The following is a 16,397-nucleotide window of genomic DNA, read 5'->3' as shown; positions in this document are numbered from 1 at the left end:
ACTCTCTGGATCCAACTCCCCCCAGAGATTAGAACTGCCCCTACTCTCCCTGCCTTCCGTAAACTCCTTAAAACCCACCTTTGCCGTCAGGCATGGGGGAACTGAAACACCTCCCCCGGGCATGTAAAATTTATGCATGGTATGTTTGTGTGTGTGTTTGTTAGTAAATGGGGTTCTTTTTAAACTTTTTAAAAAATATTTTAAATTTATTTGGATTTGTTACGATTTGCTATATCTTGCTGTGAGCCGCCCCGAGTCCCCGGAGAGGGGCGGCATACAAATCTAAATAATAAATAAATAAATAAATAAATAAAATAAATAATAACAGCAGTGAGAATTATATTTGGCCAAAACTGGAAGAAAGAAAAGAAACTCTTGAATGCGATGATCAGTACTAGAATGCGCAGAGATGAATAAATTAACATTTGAATTGAGAGAGAGGAAACAGTGTATTACAAAATATGGGACAGATAGTATGATTGCCTCGAAAAGAAAAGTAAAATTAATGTGTAAATTGATATTAAAAAATACTAAAATGTGGTAAATGTAATTTTAGAATCTAAATGGTTGTTTAAGCAATGTATAATATGTATAAAATGAACAGAAGGTTTAAGTGCAAAACTTTAGCCTTAATTATGAAGAATGTAGAATTGAGAAAGAAATTTCTGAGATTATAAAGCTATACTAGTGGAATTTGTTTTGTTTTAACTTGAAAAACCTCAATAATTTTTTTTTTAAAAAATCACTTCCATCCTCTCATGCGGGTGCAAAGTGCTGTTATTAACCTGGGCTCAATGGATTCAAGTTGGACTATAGAAAAGCAAATCAGGAAGAAAATTGATTCATTTGAACTACGGTGGTGTAGTAGACTTCTCCTTGGACAGCAAAGGTGACTAATAAGCAAGTACTGGAATGTCTAACACCAGTCGTGTCGCTGGAAGGCAAAATCACAAAACTGTGTCCCACTTATTTTGAGCAATGCCAAACAGGGGAATTCACTGGAGAAAGAAATTATGTGCAGAAGAGTTAGTAATAAAGGAAACCAGGCCACCGAAAAACATGGATGTCAAAACTTGGCATCAGCCAAAGCATAGAACAATTCAAAGAAGTAGTGCAAGGTCGGAAGATGTGGAGGGACCTGACCCATGGAATCACCAAGTTTTAGACATAACTAAATGGATAGCACCTTCATCAGGGGATTCCTAAAATTAAATTTAGGACACTAGCCAGATGAATACCTGCTGGGAAACTGAGGCACGCCTTAGCAGCAAGCAAACTGTAAACTCAACTGTAACTCAACTCATGAACTCTCTGTCTGTTGGCTCTCGAGGTGGGACTCCACCCTCTTGCTCTCCGAGGAGGTCAGTGGGAAGCCTGGAATGCAGAGGATTATTTCTCTGTGAAGTTTGCTAACGGGAGTAACTCCGGGCAGAAGCTCTGTAAGCTTTATTATCACCAGCATTGTTGTGAGTACGTTAATTACATCACAGGCAACCCCGGCCTTGGTTTTGAGACAGTGTTTTGCCAAACCTGAATCAAGCCTTTCTGTGGATAAACTATCATTCTACAGAAAGATTATCATTGCAGCAGAGGCGGAGTAACGACACGGACACAGAGAGCTGGATTTAAAATGGGTCATTTTTATTAATTAAATTTGCATAATTTATTCATTAAATTAGCATAAATTTAACTAAACCCTAACAAGGACCTGCAGGGTCAAACAATTACTTCCGGGGTGGAAAATGACGTCAGAAAAACCTCCTGGGCAACTTATGGGTGTAGCTCCATGCTGATCCAGGTGAAGGGCCCCGCCCTCACCTGGATCCCAGCCATCCACCTGCATGTGGGAGGTCTCGCAGTCTAACCCCTACAAGGGGATAGAGATGGGCGGGACCCAAAGACAAGTTCCCCCCAATTGGTCAGATCGAGCTAAAGGCACCATGACCTTTGGAGAGAACCTGTCAATCATCCCCAAAGATGCCCAACGGAGAACACAAAGTTGCTAAACACCACCCAACTTTCCGCCCCTAACCTGCCTACCCAAATGACCAAAGGTAAGCCAATTAGACTAATCAGGGGGGCGAAGCACTCCCTAACCGCCAACCGTCACCACAGTGTGGAATAGCGAAAAAATGATTGCAGAAAATGCTGGGACCGCCAAAAATTCCTATTCGACCCCCTATGGGCGACCCACAGTGGCACACTGAAAGATAGGGAGGGCGGGAGGGTGTTTGCTGCTCGTCGTCGTCATGGCGAAAAGGAGGCCCCAAGCCTGCACAGCCTCTTATATAGGCTTGCAGACTCCACCCCCGACGACGTCATCGGCCAGAGGCCGATGCACAGAAAATGGCTGGAATCTCGCGAAATCTGAGGGGTTGGAAGTGGGAGGCACCATCCTATAGTGGTTCTCCTCCTACCTCTCTGATTGGTCACAGTCGGTGTTAGTGGGGGTCAGAGGTCAACTCTAAGGTCCCTCCCTTGTGGAATTTCCCAGGGGTTGGTCCTCTCCCCCCTGCTGTTTAATATCTACATGAAACCCAAGGGCCTGGGGTGAGCCGTCGTTGGTATGCTGATGACACCCAGTTATACATCTCCATGCCGTGTCCACTCGGTGAAGTAGTGGAAGTGATGTGCCAGTGTCTGGAGGCTGTTAGGGTCTGGTTGGGTGCTAACAGGCTCAAACTCAATCCCGACAAGACGGAGTGGCTTTGGGTTTTGCCTCCCAAGGATACTTCCATCTGTCCATCCATTACCCTGGGGGGGATCTCTGAGAGGGTCTGCAACTTGGGCATCTTACTCGATCCACAGCTGACTTTAGAACATCATCTTTTTGCTGTGCTGAGGGGGGGGGGGTGTTGCCCAGGTTCACCTGGTGCAACAGTTGTGGCCCTATTTGGATAAGGAGTCACTGCATTATTCTGCATAAATATCTGGACAGAATATAAATTGCAGCATTCACTTCACTGATGAAGTGAATTACAGGAATTCGGAAAGGTTGCAGGGTTAAAAATAAATAAAAACAAAACAAATATAATAACCAGAAACCTTACACAAGACCAAAACAAAAAATTAGAGAGAATTAGAATTTCAAATAGTAAAAAAAACCAACACTAACACATAAATATTTGGAAAATTAAATAAAATTATAATTACCTTTAGTAGGAAGAATCACTACCATTGAAATGAATATTCTACCCAAAATTGTATACTTATTTCAAACAATTCCAATAAAATTAAATATTTTATTTGAAGAATTAAACAAAACAATGTTAAAATCCATTTGGCAAGGGGAAAAGGCCAGAATAAAACAAACTTTTACAGGACTCTAGATTGAGAGGAGGCTTGGGCCTACCAGACTGGGAACTGTGTTATCAGGCAGCTGCGGTGACACGGATTAGAGAATGAATAATCTTAAACAAGAAAATATTAATGATCAAAATTAAGGACGGGAATGCGTTCTTGTGGGAGGGAAATAATAAAATACATAATTATTTCCAAAGACATCAAAGAAGAAATTAATTGATGGAGGTCTAGAGGAAAATTAAGCAAAATTTCTATATAAAAGTTTGCAATGGATTTCAACAATGGAAGCATTGGTCTATTCAAATGTCATAGACTTAGATAAAGTAGTTACATATAATGAATTACTAGATGAACAAGGAAAGTTAAAATTGAATCAAGAATTGCAAACATAAGGAATCAGAGTAGACTGGTGGCCCTACCAACAGATCCAAACAAATTAGAAAAAGGACTTAGAGCAATATGGCTTTCAAAATGAAGAATAAGAAATTGATAAACTAACAGGTACAGATGAAAAAATGATTACTAAGGTATATAATTGTTTACTAAATGTAACTTTATTATCACCAGCATTGTTGTGAGTATGTTAATTACATCACAGGCAACCCCGGCCTTGGTTTTGAGACAGTGTTTTGCCAAACCTGAATCAAGCCTTTCTGAGGATAAACTATCATTCTACAGACAGATTATCATTTCCGGCAGACAGACTACTATGGACAATCTTGCAAACTGCCTTTTGAAACAGTGTTTGCCGAATCTGAATCGGGCCTTTCTGCAGATAGACAATCATTCACTGCAGACAGATGATCATTTCTGGCAGACAGACAATTATGGATAATCTTGTAAACTGCCTCTGTAAGCCCTGTAGGACTGTGTGTGTAACACAGACTTACCATCTTGCACTATTATAGACAATTTTTTACTGGAGGGGATGTTTATGTGTATGTGTGAGGATGTTGGGATGTGTTGGCTTGAAGAGTTGGTTTTGAATGTTTGTATTTAAGGAGAATGTGAGAACTAGGGGAAAAGAATGGAGCCCACTCTGCTGGGTGTAGAAATAGAAGCAGATGGGAACCTAGTCATGACCCCCGACTTGGTATGAGTGAAGTGTTTTGCTTACCAGAGAGGGGAGTGGCTGATGGGATGGGGAAGGGGATCTCTGGGATGGTAGAGGGCCAGAGCATTTCAGTTATAACTGGGAGGGTAGGGCAGGAGCCGAGGGGTAGGCCATCTGCAGGGAACTAGGACTTGCTGTATCTAAGTGATTCCTTGTTCCGGCCCTTCAGGCTCACCTCGTATACCTGGTGACTTGGGAGCTCAGGGCCCTGGCCTCAGGATGCTGCTGTTTAATGCCAGGTCTATTGTGAGCAATACCACTATCCCCTGAAATTTTAATCCTAGATGAGAGCGCTGACCTAGCGTGTATAATTGAAACCTGGCTGGGGCAGGAGGGTGGAGTTCCCCTCTTTAAGATGTGCCCGGATTTCAGGTACAACATCAGCCATGACTCCAGGGAAGGGGTGGTGGAGTGGCAGTCATCGCCCATAAGAATCTTTGTCCTTGCAGGATCCCTGGCCCAGGGATTATTGGGTGTGAGTCTCTCTTTGTGAGGTTGGACTCTGGGGTCCAGTTGGGCTTGTTGTTGATCTACTTTCCACCCAGCTGCATTACAACAGCCCTGCCTGAGATCCTAGAGGCAATACCTGAGTTGGCGGAAGAATTCCCTAGGCTAATGGTACTGGGGGACTTCAATTTGCCATCATTTGGAAAATTCTTGGAAGTGGATCAAACGTTCATGGCTTCCATGACAACCATCGACCTGACCCAAGTAAGTAGTTCAGGGTCCGACCCATTGTGGGGGGACACACGACATGTTTTACCTGCTGTTTCTGTCGAAGCATTGGAGACATGATCTGAAATTAAGTGGTATAGACCTTTCTTCCCTTAAAGACTTTTAAGAGTCTTTATTAGGCCTTATTTAGTGGTGATACATGTAGCAAAACATTTGTATTTTTCTGCACTTATTGCATCCACTGAGTCATGGCCAGCCGCCCTGTTTCGGGTGACTCGTTTCCTCCTTGGTTTGGGGGGGGAAGTGGAGGAGCCCTTACAGGGCAAAGCTGAGGAGTTTTTTGCAGTTCTTATAGCATAAAGTAACTCAGATTTGGACAGACCTAGACTCTGATTGGGCAATTTCGACCGAATTAACAGGGATAGGTCCTACTCCTATTGTATGGGATGAAATTGAGCCTGTGATACCTGGGGATATTGACACGGCAGTAGGAGTGATGAGTTCCTCCACTTGTTTGTTGGACCCATGCCCCTCCGGGCAGGTTTCTGCCAGCAGAGAGGTAACACCCCCCCCCGACCCTGGTGAGTGAGAGTGACCGGCGCCGAGGCGGTGAAGGCCAGGGGGTAACGGAGGCGACGGAGAGAAGTGGAGATCAATACCGAGATGGGAGCGACCTGTTGCCAGTGGCGGATGATAACTGCAAGTGGGGAACATTCAGGGACAACAACCCCCCGCCCCCCCCGCTCCCCCCCGCATGGCACCAGTGGGTGAGAGTTGCTGGTGCCGAGGGGAGGTTAAGTGAGATGGAAAGACTGCGGAGACTGATGGACCTGCTGGACATTGGAACAACAATGACAAAAATGATTAGAGGGGGTGAGAAAGATGGAATTGGTTGCTCGGGAACAATATGGCCAATTGGCCTAGGGACATTGCTAATACTAACTTTGTAAATGCCTATCATGGTTTGTCGTCTCCCCCCCCCCAATCCTCCTGACTGCTATGCACTTTATAGAAGATCTATGCCCCCTAGTGGACTGACTGTAGAAAACAGCAGTTTTTTAAGACCTTTTAAGACCTAAAAGCTATAGAAGATCTACAAAAGACATTACACCTGGATTGATTGATTGACCGATGATTAACTAATATTAAGATCTGATTTTATACTATTAATTATTAATTTTATGAATTTTTTCTACTTTCTATTTTATATGTATTTATTGTGACATATTTCATTAGTGTTTTTAACTACTATTAATTTAATTCTTTTTTAATATTATTGGGGGGTCTTTTAATTAATGGATGATTGGGGTAGACATAATCTTGTGCATGGAGTGAATGATTGGTATGAGTGTGATGGTTGGGGTGGGTGGGAGTACGGTATGAATGAGAAAATTGGAAATAGTATGAATGACGGATTTGGCCCACCTGACGCCAGAGAGGTGGGAGGAGCGGGGGCACTAATCTCTGGGGTGACAGAAGGTCAGAATATCCCGGTGTTGCTGGGGAGAGGCAGATATGGTGGGGGCCACAGAGTTAGCCGTTCCAGGGGAACAAGGAATCGTTGCTTAATAACGATCCCTTGGTCTGGCTCTGTGAAATCAACCTTGGGTACTGGTGATGAGTGTAATTCTGGCCCTGGGCTCAGGTTGCTGCTGCTTAATGCCAGGTCGGTGGTAAATAAAGCTCTCCTCATCCGGGATTTAATCCTGGATGAGGAGCCGACCTGGCATGTATTACTGAAACCTGGCTGGGCCCAGAGGGAGGAGTTCCTCTCTCTGAAATTTGCACAGCTGGGTTTCAGATATGGCATCAACCTCGACCCCAGGGAAGGGGGGGGAGGAGTGGCTATTATAGCCAGGGAGAGCCTTTGCCTACGTAGACTCATTGCTCCAGAGATTGCGGGTTGCGAGTCTCTCTTGATGAACTTGGACTTAGAGGTTCAGGTGGGCTTGTTTCTCACGTACCTGCCTCCCAGCTGCGTGTCAAAAGCCCTGCCTGTGCTGCTCGAGGAGGTAGCCGGGTTGGCGGTGGAGTTCCCCAGACTTATTGTCTTGGGAGACTTCAACCTGCCGTCACTCGGCGAAGCCTCTGGACTGGCACAGGAGTTCATGGCCACCATGACAGCCATGGACCTGACTCAAGTAATACAGGGTCCGACTCACGAGGGAGGGCACGCACCCGACATGGTATTCCTCTCTGAGCAATTGAGCAATGGTCTGAGACTAAGGGGCTTAGAAGTATTGCCTTTGTCATGGTCAGACCATTTTCTACTACGGCTTGACTTCCTGGCTCCAATGCTTCCCCGCAGGGAGGCGGAACCAATTAAGATGTTCCACCCCAGACGCCTGATGGACCCAGAGGGCTTTCAGACGGCGCTTGGGGTTATTCCAGATGCACTCGTCCACAGTTCGGCGGAGTCTCTTGCGGAAGCCTGGAACAAGGCTGCAGCGGAGGCTCTTGATCGGATTGCACCTTTGCGACCTCTCCGTGGCGCTAGACCCCGTAGAGCTCCATGGTTCAACGAGGAGCTCCGGGAGTTGAAACGCCAGAAGAGACGTCTAGAGAAGCGATGGAGGAAGAGTAAGTCTGAATCCAATCGAACACTTGTAAGAGCTTTTATTAAGACTTACAAAGTGGCGCTCAAGGCGGCAAGATGCGCGTATCATGCCGCCTTGATTGCATCAGCGGAATCCCGCCCGGCCGCTCTGTTTAGGGTGACCCGCTCCCTTCTTAACCAGGGGGGAGTTGGGGAGCCCTTACAGAGTAGTGCCGAGGATTTTAACATGTTTTTCGCTGATAAAATCGCTGAGATCCGGGCGGACCTCGACTCAAATTGAAAAACAGAGTCGGCTGACAACGAGTCAGTCGAGGTGACTGGGGCCCGTACTTGTCCACCTGTCTGGGAAGAGTTTGATCTGGTGACACCTGATGAAGTGGACAAGGCCATTGGAGCTGTGAGTTCCGCCACCTGTTTACTGGACCCGTGTCCCTCCTGGCAGGGAGGTGACACGGAGCTGGGTCCAGGAGATTGTCAACGCTTCCTTGGGGAGGGGATCCTTTCCATCATCCTATAAAGAGGTGCTCGTGCGCCCCCTCCTCAAGAAGCCTTCCCTGGACCCAGCCGTACTCAATAACTACCGTCCAGTCTCCAACCTTCCCTTTATGGGGAAGGTTGTCGAGAAGGTGGTGGCACTCCAGCTCCAACGGTCCTTGGAAGAAGCCGATTATCTAGGTCCCCAGCAGTCAGGTTTCAGGCCCGGTTACAGCACGGAAACTGCTTTGGTCGCGTTGATGGATGATCTCTGGCGGGCCCGGGACAGGGGTTTATCCTCTGTCCTGGTGCTTCTTGACCTCTCAGCGGCTTTCGATACCATCGACCATGGTATCCTTCTGCACCGGCTGGAGGGGTTGGGGGTGGGAGGCACTGTTCTCCAGTGGTTCTCCTCCTACCTCTCCGGTCGGTCGCAGTCAGTGTTAGTGGGGGGTCAGAGGTCGACCTCGAGGTCTCTCCCTTGCAGGGTGCCTCAGGGGTCGGTCCTCTCCCCCCTGCTATTTAATATCTACATGAAACCACTGGGTGAGATCATTCAAGGGCATGGGATGAGGTATCATCAGTACGATGATGATACCCAGCTTTACATCTCCACCCCATGTCCAGTCAATGAAGCAGTGGAACTGATGTGCCGGTGTTTGGAGGCTGTTGGGGCCTGGATGGGTGTCAACAGACTCAAACTCAATCCGGATAAGACGGAGTGGCTGTGGGTTTTGCCTCCCAAGGACAATTCCATCTGTCCTTCCATTACCCTGGGGGGGGAATTATTGACCCCCTCGGAGAGGGTCCGCAACTTGGGCATCCTCCTCGATCCACAGCTCACATTAGAGAATCATCTTTCAGCTGTGGCGAGGGGGGCGTTTGCCCAGGTTCACCTGGTGCACCAGTTGCGGCCCTATCTGGACAGGGACTCACTGCTCACAGTCACTCATGCCCTCATCACCTCGAGGTTCGACTACTGTGATGCTCTCTACATGGGGCTACCTTTGAAAAGTGTTCGGAAACTCCAGATTGTGCAGAATGCAGCTGCGAGAGCAGTCATGGGCTTACCTAGGTATGCCCATGTTTCACCAACACTCCGCAGTCTGCATTGGTTGCTGATCAATTTCCGGTCACAATTCAAAGTGTTGGTTATGACCTTTAAAGCCCTTCATGGCACTGGACCAGAATATCTCCGAGACCGCCTTCTGCCGCACGAATCCCAGCGACCGATTAGGTCCCACAGAGTGGGCCTTCTCCGGGTCCTGTCAACTAAACAATGTCGGTTGGCGGGCCCCAGAGGAAGAGCCTTCTCTGTGGCAGCCCCGGCCCTCTGGAACCAACTCCCCCCAGAGATTACAACTGCCCCTACTCTCCTTGCCTTTCATAAGCTCCTTAAGACCCACCTTTGTCGTCAGGCATGGGGGAACTGAGACATCTTCCCCAGGCATTTACAATTTATGAATGGTATGTCTGTATGTATGTTTGTTTAGAAAATGGGGTTTTTAAAATATTTTTAAATAGTAATTTAGATTTGTTGTAAATTGTTTTCACTTTGCTGTGAGCCACCCCGAGTCTGCGGAGAGGGGCGGCATACAAATCTAAATAATAAATAAATAAATAAATAAATAAATAAATAAATAAATAAATAAATAAATAAATAAATAAATAAATAAATAAACAAACAAATAAACAAATAAATAAATGAATAAATAAACATGAGGGTGGCTACAGGCTATAATTAACTCATCCTTGAGAGAGGGGTCTTTCCCATAACCATTAAAGGAAGTGATTGTAAGATCCATCCTCAAGAAGTCTTCCCTGGATCCAGCAGATTTAAAGAACTTTCCACCAGTCTCCAATTTACCATTTGTGGGAAAGGTGTGGAGAAAGTGACATCACTTCAGCTCCAGTGGATGAAATAGATTACCTAGACCCACTTCAGACCTGGTTATAGCATAGGAACTGCTTTGGTCATGCTGCTGGATGATCTCTGGTGAGCCCGAGATGGGGGTTATTTCTCTCTCCTAGTGCTACTTGACCTCTCAGTGGTCTTTGATATGATTGACCATGATCTCTTTCTTGGACAACTGAGGGGGCTGGGAGTAGGAGACACCATGCTATCTCTCTGGCCGCGTTGGCAGAAGGACAGAGATCAACCCCTAAACCCCTTGTTTTTGGGGTCCCTCAGGGATTGGTTCTTTTCCCCCTCCTATTTAACATCTACATGAAACCATGGGTTGAGATCATCTGACGACATGGGATGAGGTACCAGCAATATGCTTTTGATACCCAGTTGTGTGTCACCACCTCTTGTCACTTCAGTGAAGCAGTGGATATGATGCATCCTTATGCAACTGGATCAAGGCCAGCGACACAGGTGACAAAAGAAAATATACTAGAAAAATGGAATTATGTCACAAACGCTGGTGGATCCCATCTGAAAGCGAATGGAAAGATAAATGAAAGGCCACATAATGTGACACATATGGAATCTGCTGAGGTCTCTACTAAGGAAAATTTGGAATGGAAAGATATTTTTATTGCTGTGGAAGCCACAAGGAACTATAATAAAACAAGGCTAAATTTGCTCTTGCAAACATGGATATCCAAGGCCAAAGGACAGACGGGGAAGATCGTGAGCTGCATATTAGATCAGAGTACCACCACTTGTTTATTTGACCCATGTCCCTCCTGGCTGGTTTCGGCCAGCTGGGAGGTAACACGGAGCTGGGTCCAGGAGGTTGTCAACGCTTCATTGAGAGATGGGTCCTTTCCGGCTCCCTTATAGGAGGCACTTGTGCATCCTCAAGAAGCCTTCCCTGGATCCATCTAGGTATTTAACAACTATCATCCTGTCTTCAATCTTCCCTTCATTGGGAAGGTTGTTGAGAAGGTGGTGTCACTCCAGCTCCAGCTGATGCTACTCAGCTATGCATCTCCAGCCCGTATCTACTCAGTGAAGCAGTGGAAGTAATGTGCCAGACTCTGGAGGCTGTTAGGGTTTGGATGGATGCTAACAGGCTCAAACTTAACCCCGACAAGATGGAGTAGCTATGGGCTCTGCCTCGCAAGGACACTTCCATCCATCTGTCCATCACCAGGGGGGGACTTTTGACCTGCTCAGAAAGGGTCCACAACTTGGGCATCCACCTCGACCCACAGCTGATTCTAGAACATCATCTTTGGGTTCTGGTTAGGGTGTGTATTGGCTCAGGTTCACCTGGTGCACCAGTTGTGGCCTATTTGGACAGGGAGTCTCTACTCACAGTCACTCATGCCCTTATCACCTCGAGTTTCAACTACTGCAATGCTCTCTACATGGGGCTATCTTTGAAGAGCATTCAGAAACTGCAAATTGGGCAGAATGCAGCTGCGTGAGAAGTCATGGGTCTGCCCAGACATGCACATATCTCTCCAGCACTCTGCGACCTGCGTTGGCTGCCAATTGGTTTCTGGATGCAATTCAAAGTGTTGGTTATGACCTATAAAGCCCTACATGGCATCGGGGCAGAATACTTATGAGACAGCCTTATGCTGCATGAGTCCCAACGACCGATTGGGTCCCACAGAGTCAGCCTTCTCCAGGTCCCGTCAACTAGACAATATCATTTGGTGGGGCCCAGGGGAAGAGCCTTCTCTCTCTCTCTATGTGTGTGTGTGGGGGGCGGCCCTCTGGAATCGGCTTCCCCTAGAGATTCATACTGCTCCCACTCTCTTCGCCTTCTGCAAGAGTCTTAAGACTCATTTATGTGGGTCTTGGGGCCACTAGACTGTAGCCCCCTGGCCGTGAATGTGTTGAGAGTAAGTTGACTGAATGGGAATGACTGTCTTTTTATGGTTTTCTGGGTTTTTTAGATTATAAATTTAAATTAATTGGATTTAGGATGTTATATATTGTTCTGTTATATATTGTAAGCCTCCCCAAGTCCTCGGAGAGGGGCAGCATAAAAGTCCAATTAATAAATGATAAATAAATGTGCCGGTTCCTAGAGGCTGTGAGGCTCGGGATGGGAGGAAATAGGCTCAGACTCAACCCTAACAAGACCGAGTGGCTGTGGGTTTTTCCCCTGAAAGATTATACCGAGTTTCCTTCTTTGGTTCGGGGGGAGAAATTATCTCCCTCAGAATGGATTTGCAATTTGGGTATCCTCCTGGACTCACAGCTTAAATTAGAACAACATCTAACAGCTGTAACCAGTTGGACCTTTGTATACAGGTTTGCTTGATAACACCAATTGTGACCCTATTTGGATCGTGGAGCTCTCCTCTCTGTCACTCATGCCCTTGTCCACTCATGGTTAGGCTACTGCAACACGCTCTACAAGGGACTACCCTTGGGAAGTGCTCGGAGACTGCAGTTGGTCCAGAATGCAGCTGCACAAGCTGTCGTTGGAGCACCTAGGTATACCCACATTATACCAATTCCCTGGCTTGCTTGTTTATTTATTCATTTATTGGTTGGTTGGTTGGTTGATTGGTTGGTTGAATGGACTTTTATGCTGCACTGGCTTCCTAGTCAGTTTATGGACGCATTTCAAGGTGTTGGTCATTACATTTAAAGCTCTATATGGCTTAGAGCCAGGTTATCTTGTATTGTATGAATGGTACGGATGCATGTTGTCGTGATTGCTCTATAATGGGTTTTTAATTAAGGTTTTATTGTTTTAAATTTTATATTCGACTTTTTTATTGTTTTTGTATTTATATTGTTTATTGTAAGCTGCCTTGAGTCCTATGGGATTGAGCGGCATAGAAGTTGAATTAATTAGATAGATAGATAGATAGATAGATAGATAGATAGATAGATAGATAGATAGATAGATAGATAGATAGATAGATAGATAGATTCCTTCAGGTTCCGTTGACTGGCAGAACCCCGGGGGAGTGCCTTCTCTGTCGCTGCCCCGACCCTCTGGAATTCATTGCTCCCTGAGATCTGGACTACCCCCTACCCTATTGGCCTTCTGCAAAGCAATGAAGATCTGGCTCTTCCGGCAGGGCTGGGACCATTGATCTCACCATTACAAGATCCATCCAGAAATGAATGATGTATATGTTTCTTAGTTGTTTTTAATAGATGTTTTTGATGTTTTTGATATTTATGATGTTTTTATCTTTGTCGTGAGCCAACCAAAATCCTCTGGGAGTTGGGCAGCATATAAGTTTAATAACAAAATGAATAAATTTTACTCCCATTTTTAGGGGATGGGTGCATGGGAGGACACCTGGCATTGGTCTGTGTTACAGTTGGAGCAATGCATAAGTTAAGCATGTATGGAACTCTACACCAGTGTTTCTCAACCTTGGCAACTTGAAGATATCTGGACTTCAACTCCAAGAAGCCCCCAGCCAGCAAATGCTGGCTGGGGACTTCTGGGAGTTGAAGTCCAAATATCTTCAAGTTGCCAAGGTTGGGAAACACTTCTCTATAGGATTGAAACCCTAAGTCTTATCTGATTTTTTTTTTCTTTCATAGGAAATTTCAAGAACAAGAATGTCCTCCTTCCCCAGAGCCAACGAGGAAGGAGAAGGACAAGAAAGGGTGCCACTGTGTCATTGTCTAAAGATCCTTTAAAACAAGCTGTTGACTGCCAGATTAATTCTCCTCACTTTTCTTCCTGTGTGTCTTGATGTTTTGTCTTGCTTTATGTGTGCATGTTGTATAAACCGTCACCAAAATAGCCTTAGTTGGAAAGAATCAGACTGGTCCAGACCTAGAAGACACCTTAGTCATCTCACATCAGAGGTCAATACACTAAGGCTTCTTTTAATACTCCCAAATTCTTTTTCCTTACGTCAAGAAACTTGCACTTTGTGGAGTTTTATTCACAATGGACAAAAAGTAGTTTTAGGAGTCTATTGAAGTCAAGCTTAAAATGGCTGTATGGGTATTCCCCACCCCACCCCATGAGATCTTTGTTGATCATACTCAAGAGATAAAGAGTTCTCTAATCAATAAGTAGAGTATTTTTTTAAAGAGTAGATTTGGAGGTTTTACCCATTAATTAGATTAGACAAAAAAATTCAGCCTGCCTTACAGGAAGCCAATACACTGAATTTCAAGTTTTGTGTTACTGCTCTTGTTTATGCTGCAATTTTTTCCAGTGCTCAACTGTCTACTGTATTTATTTTATGGCTCCAACAATAGCTACAGGATTATTAGTATTACAGCTTTATGGCCAAATACCTGGGCTCATTATGGACTGGAGCATTTTAGTTTTAAATAATGTTACATCATGGTTTGGAATAAAATTGTGTCTTCCTTTTGTATTTCCAGGTAGGAGATTCCAGAAAAGTTAATCTGTAGCTTTTGTTTTTCATGTAATATAAAAAGAGGATTTTTCTCTTTCCATTGTCAGATGATTAAATGTTTTTTGCTATATACTTTTATACATTATTTTCTTATCAAACTAGTTAACAAGTATTTTTATATGTTTGTAAGCAAATATGCTTTCACGGCATAAGTTGTGTATATGTAAAGATGAGTATTTAATTCTCACAGTATACTTTCAACTGATGGAACTACGTAATGCAAGATTTGTAGAACTGTGGTAGAATCTCTTTCTTTTTTCCAGCTTTACTGAATGATGGCAGACAAATGTCTGGCCCAATACACAGTAAACATTATCGTATCATGTTTTTCAAAACACCTTCCGTATGCTTCACAAATAACTGACTATTATATAACTATTAAACTGTACAAGTGTTTAACTGAATGTTCAGATTGGTGGGTGACATCCAACTTTAAAGTATGCTAATTGTGGTTAAAAATTGTGGGTTTACTCTGTGGGATTACATACTTAGTGGGGTTGATAGTTTGCCATTTTCTGAAATTGTAATCTAGTGCCATACTGATTATTTCACAAAAGTTTGATTATTTGATTATTCAGTATACTCTTAAGTAACATTAGACTGATTTTAAGGTGATAATTGACAGGTCCCACAATGGGGAGGCGAAAAAGACCTAATTTCAGGCTGAAATTACTTAAAAAGCAGGCCAACCAGAATGTTCCAATTTTACCTATAATATAAAACTCAGCAGAGTTGTTTTATAATTTAAATTATGTTGTGAGTATATACTAAATATATATATATATTGAAACAACTTGAGCATAAAACATTTTAGAACTGCACACACTTTCACAGCACAATTGTACATGGAGGCCATAGTTCTCCTTAATACAGCTTCTGGTACTGTAGTTATATATTTATAAAATAAGTAAAACCTCCACTCTCTATGACATCAGGGACACGTCCATATAATTCAGGCAACAGTATGGAAATGATGTGCCACTGCTGCTTCCTAAGATTTTAAACTTTTCAGATCAAACTGCAACAGTATTTCTTGGTAGTCTTTCTTACTAGGACTAACCAGATTTGATCCTACTTGACGTTTTGAAATCAGCTAATGTCAGTCAAGTGAGTACATGTAAGCTGTCATTTACAAAAACAAAATTAAGTGGAGTAAGCAGGATGAATTTAGAAACATTTGCTCTTTTTGTAAGGAGAGCAACATTAGTTAGTGTACAGTGGCAAAAAACCCCCATGAATCTATTATCAATCAGATTCCTGGTTGTTTGCTCTTCCTTGATGAGTAACTGATTGATGTAAACATTAAAGTGGACAATTATATTGAAATCCCATGTTTGTTTGTTTTTGGCATTCCTGTACTGATGACAGTAATAAGTTTTCCCCATGTTGCAAAATCAATTATCTCGTTACAGTCATTGTAGAACTTTAAGAAAACATTGTGCAAACTTTATAGACTGCAGAAAAGTCCGCTTCATGTGATGACTTAACAATCATGTCTCCTCCTTTCCTTTGTCCCATCCCAAAGCTCTGAGCACCAATCCACAACCAAGTAAATCAGGCCTAATCGATGTGGCTTTATTAGAGCATTGCTATGTTGCAAAAATATAAATTTTTTATAAAACTGCATGTGTTGATGATTCTCTGCCGCCTTTGAATTTTCTTTGAAGAGAGGTTAGGACTCGTTTTTCATTGAATTTTTTTTAAAAAAATTGATTGGGATTTTAATTTCCAGGAAGAAAAATTCAGACTTTGGTAAATCCCTTCTGTTATGGAGGTGATGGTTTCATGTATATTCAAAACACGCTGCCCAATCTCCAGGTGGGAAGAAGCTGAGAAACCGACATTTTATAAAGATCAGTTGAATTCTATGCAAGTACAGATTTTTGGATTTCAGCTCAAGAAAAGAAAAGAAAAATCAGAATAACGAACTTCATTGTGAGCCTAGGCTTAGATGTTGGT

General features: G+C 43.9%; 1 protein-coding gene across 1 annotated transcript in view; it reads left to right on the top strand.

The window, feature by feature from the left end:
* RRAS2 (RAS related 2) overlaps positions 1–16,059 on the top strand; it is a 93,395-nt gene extending 77,336 nt beyond the window's left edge. The window contains exon 6 of the mRNA XM_070763820.1: positions 13,603–16,059. Coding sequence (XP_070619921.1) covers positions 13,603–13,690 — 88 coding nt within the window. The 3' untranslated portion in view covers positions 13,691–16,059. The remainder of the gene's footprint in view (positions 1–13,602) is intronic.
* The last annotated feature ends 338 nt before the right edge of the window (positions 16,060–16,397 follow it).

Source organism: Erythrolamprus reginae, chromosome 1 (genome assembly GCF_031021105.1).
Source record: "Erythrolamprus reginae isolate rEryReg1 chromosome 1, rEryReg1.hap1, whole genome shotgun sequence".
Classification (NCBI taxonomy): Eukaryota; Metazoa; Chordata; class Lepidosauria; order Squamata; family Dipsadidae; genus Erythrolamprus; species Erythrolamprus reginae.
The sequence above is the reverse complement of the archived record's forward strand: the minus strand, read 5'-3'. Positions and strand labels throughout refer to the sequence as shown.